At 38.4% G+C, this 1,846-nt stretch overlaps 1 protein-coding gene across 2 annotated transcripts in view; it reads left to right on the top strand.

Moving 5' to 3' along the window:
- Positions 1-1,846, top strand: part of LOC108296712 (carbonic anhydrase 5B, mitochondrial) — a 40,977-nt gene that overhangs the window by 17,435 nt on the left and 21,696 nt on the right. For both annotated transcript variants that reach the window (XM_017519286.2, XM_017519289.2), the window contains one exon: positions 230-427. In XM_017519286.2, coding sequence (XP_017374775.1) covers positions 230-427 — 198 coding nt within the window. The remainder of the gene's footprint in view (positions 1-229; positions 428-1,846) is intronic.

Here is a 1,846-nt window from a genome sequence, read left to right as displayed (position 1 = left end):
TGTTTGGGTCTGTTGCCCAGGCTGGAGTGCAGTGGTGTGATCACGGCTCACAACAGCCTCGACCTCTTGTGCTCAAGCAATCCTCCCACTTTAGCCTCCCTGGTAGCTAGGACTGCAGGTGTGTACCACCACGCCTGGATAATTTTTTTTGTATTTTTTGTAGAGACAGGGTTTTGCCATGTTGCCTGGTCCAACAGTCTTGATAAAAGCCTGACCTGCTTTCTCCTAGTGCATCCACTGTGGGAGAGCACGGACCTGGTTCCTGCGGGTGATCGACAGTCACCCATCAACATCCGGTGGAGGGACAGTGTTTATGATCCTGGCTTAAAACCACTCACCATCTCTTATGACCCAGCCACCTGCCTCCACATCTGGAATAACGGGTACTCTTTCCTTGTGGAATTTGAAGATTCTACAGATAAATCAGGTGAGAGCAAGATCTGGTGGTCTTGTAAGGAGTTAAAGAAACAGTGTCATGTTAACATGGACACATCAAACTCTCTTCATGATAGTATTGACCTCTTTGTGAGCAGTGGCATGGAACTCATTGATCTTAACTTTTTGAATGTGTGAAAAAAATTCCTTCTAGTTTTTGTGCATATTTCTTCAACTAGTATAGATAGTATTTTTAAATAATAAATTTATCTCTCTCTATGTACAGATTTTATAGTTGCATAGAACATAGGCGTGAAATTGGTTTTGCCAGAAATTTATTTTGTATGTATATATAGAATCTGTACTAATTTTTCCTTTGCTTGTTGACTTTATAAGAATTTTTTCATGAAAGTAACATAGTTTAATCAGATTTCACTTACCAGATTGTAATACACTTGAAATGAGGCAAAAAGGATATTCATGTGTGCATTAGGTTACAAAGACTAGTCATATATTAGAGAAATGAAAACTAATGATCTGGTAATTTTGTTAAATAAACAATGTTACCTACCTAGTTTAAAAGAAACACAATTGAAAAGAGTTTTTAAAATTTAAATATTATATTGATTTTTAATCTTTTTTTTTTAACCTTCCTGGATATAAGCTAATGTTAATGACTTCAAAGTTTACCTGAAACTTGTAGTGTCTATGGAAGACAGAAGGTGGTTAATTTTGTGAATATTTCTTCTTTTCCCTTTTTTTTTGTTTGCTTGTTTGTTTTACTGCATTTGATGATGTCAAATAGTTCAGATTAGTCTCAAAATGATTATTGTTTGAAATAGTTTATCTAAAGTAGTTATCAACCAGTGGTAGTTTTGCCAGCTTTCCCCCATACCCCTCCAGAGGACTGGGGACACTTGGCAACATCTGGAGGTGTTTTTGGCTATCACAACTTGGGAAATGAAATTAGCATTTAGTGTGTCAAAGTCATGGATGCTGCTAAAGATCCTACAGTGCACCAGACATCATTAACGAAGAGTTATCTAGCCTCTGGTACTGATAGAGCTGAAGCTGAGAAATCTTGATCTCAAGGAAACTTGTTTTCTCTCATGAATGTTAAGAAATGAGTCCATAAAAATGATAATGATGCCGGGTGTGGTAGCTCACACCTGTAATGCCAGCACTTTGGGAGGCTGAGGTGGGCAGATCGTCTGAGCAAGGAGTTTGAGACCAACCTGCGCAACATGGTGAAACCCCGTCTCTATTAAAATACAAAAAATTAGCAGGGTGTGGTGGCGCATGCATATAATCCCAGCTACTTGGGAGACTGAGGCAGGAGAACTGCTTGAACCTGGGAGAAAGAGGTTGCAGTGAGCAGAGATCACCCCACTGCACTCCAGCCTGGGCGACAAAGAAAGACAACAACACAAAAAAAAAAAAAAAAAAAAAAAAAAAAAAAAAAAAAAAAAAA

The sequence above is a fragment of the Cebus imitator genome, unplaced genomic scaffold (genome assembly GCF_001604975.1).
Source record: "Cebus imitator isolate Cc_AM_T3 unplaced genomic scaffold, Cebus_imitator-1.0 Scaffold733, whole genome shotgun sequence".
Classification (NCBI taxonomy): domain Eukaryota; kingdom Metazoa; phylum Chordata; class Mammalia; order Primates; family Cebidae; genus Cebus; species Cebus imitator.
Note: the sequence above shows the minus strand (reverse complement) of the source record. Positions and strands in the feature narration are given on the sequence as shown.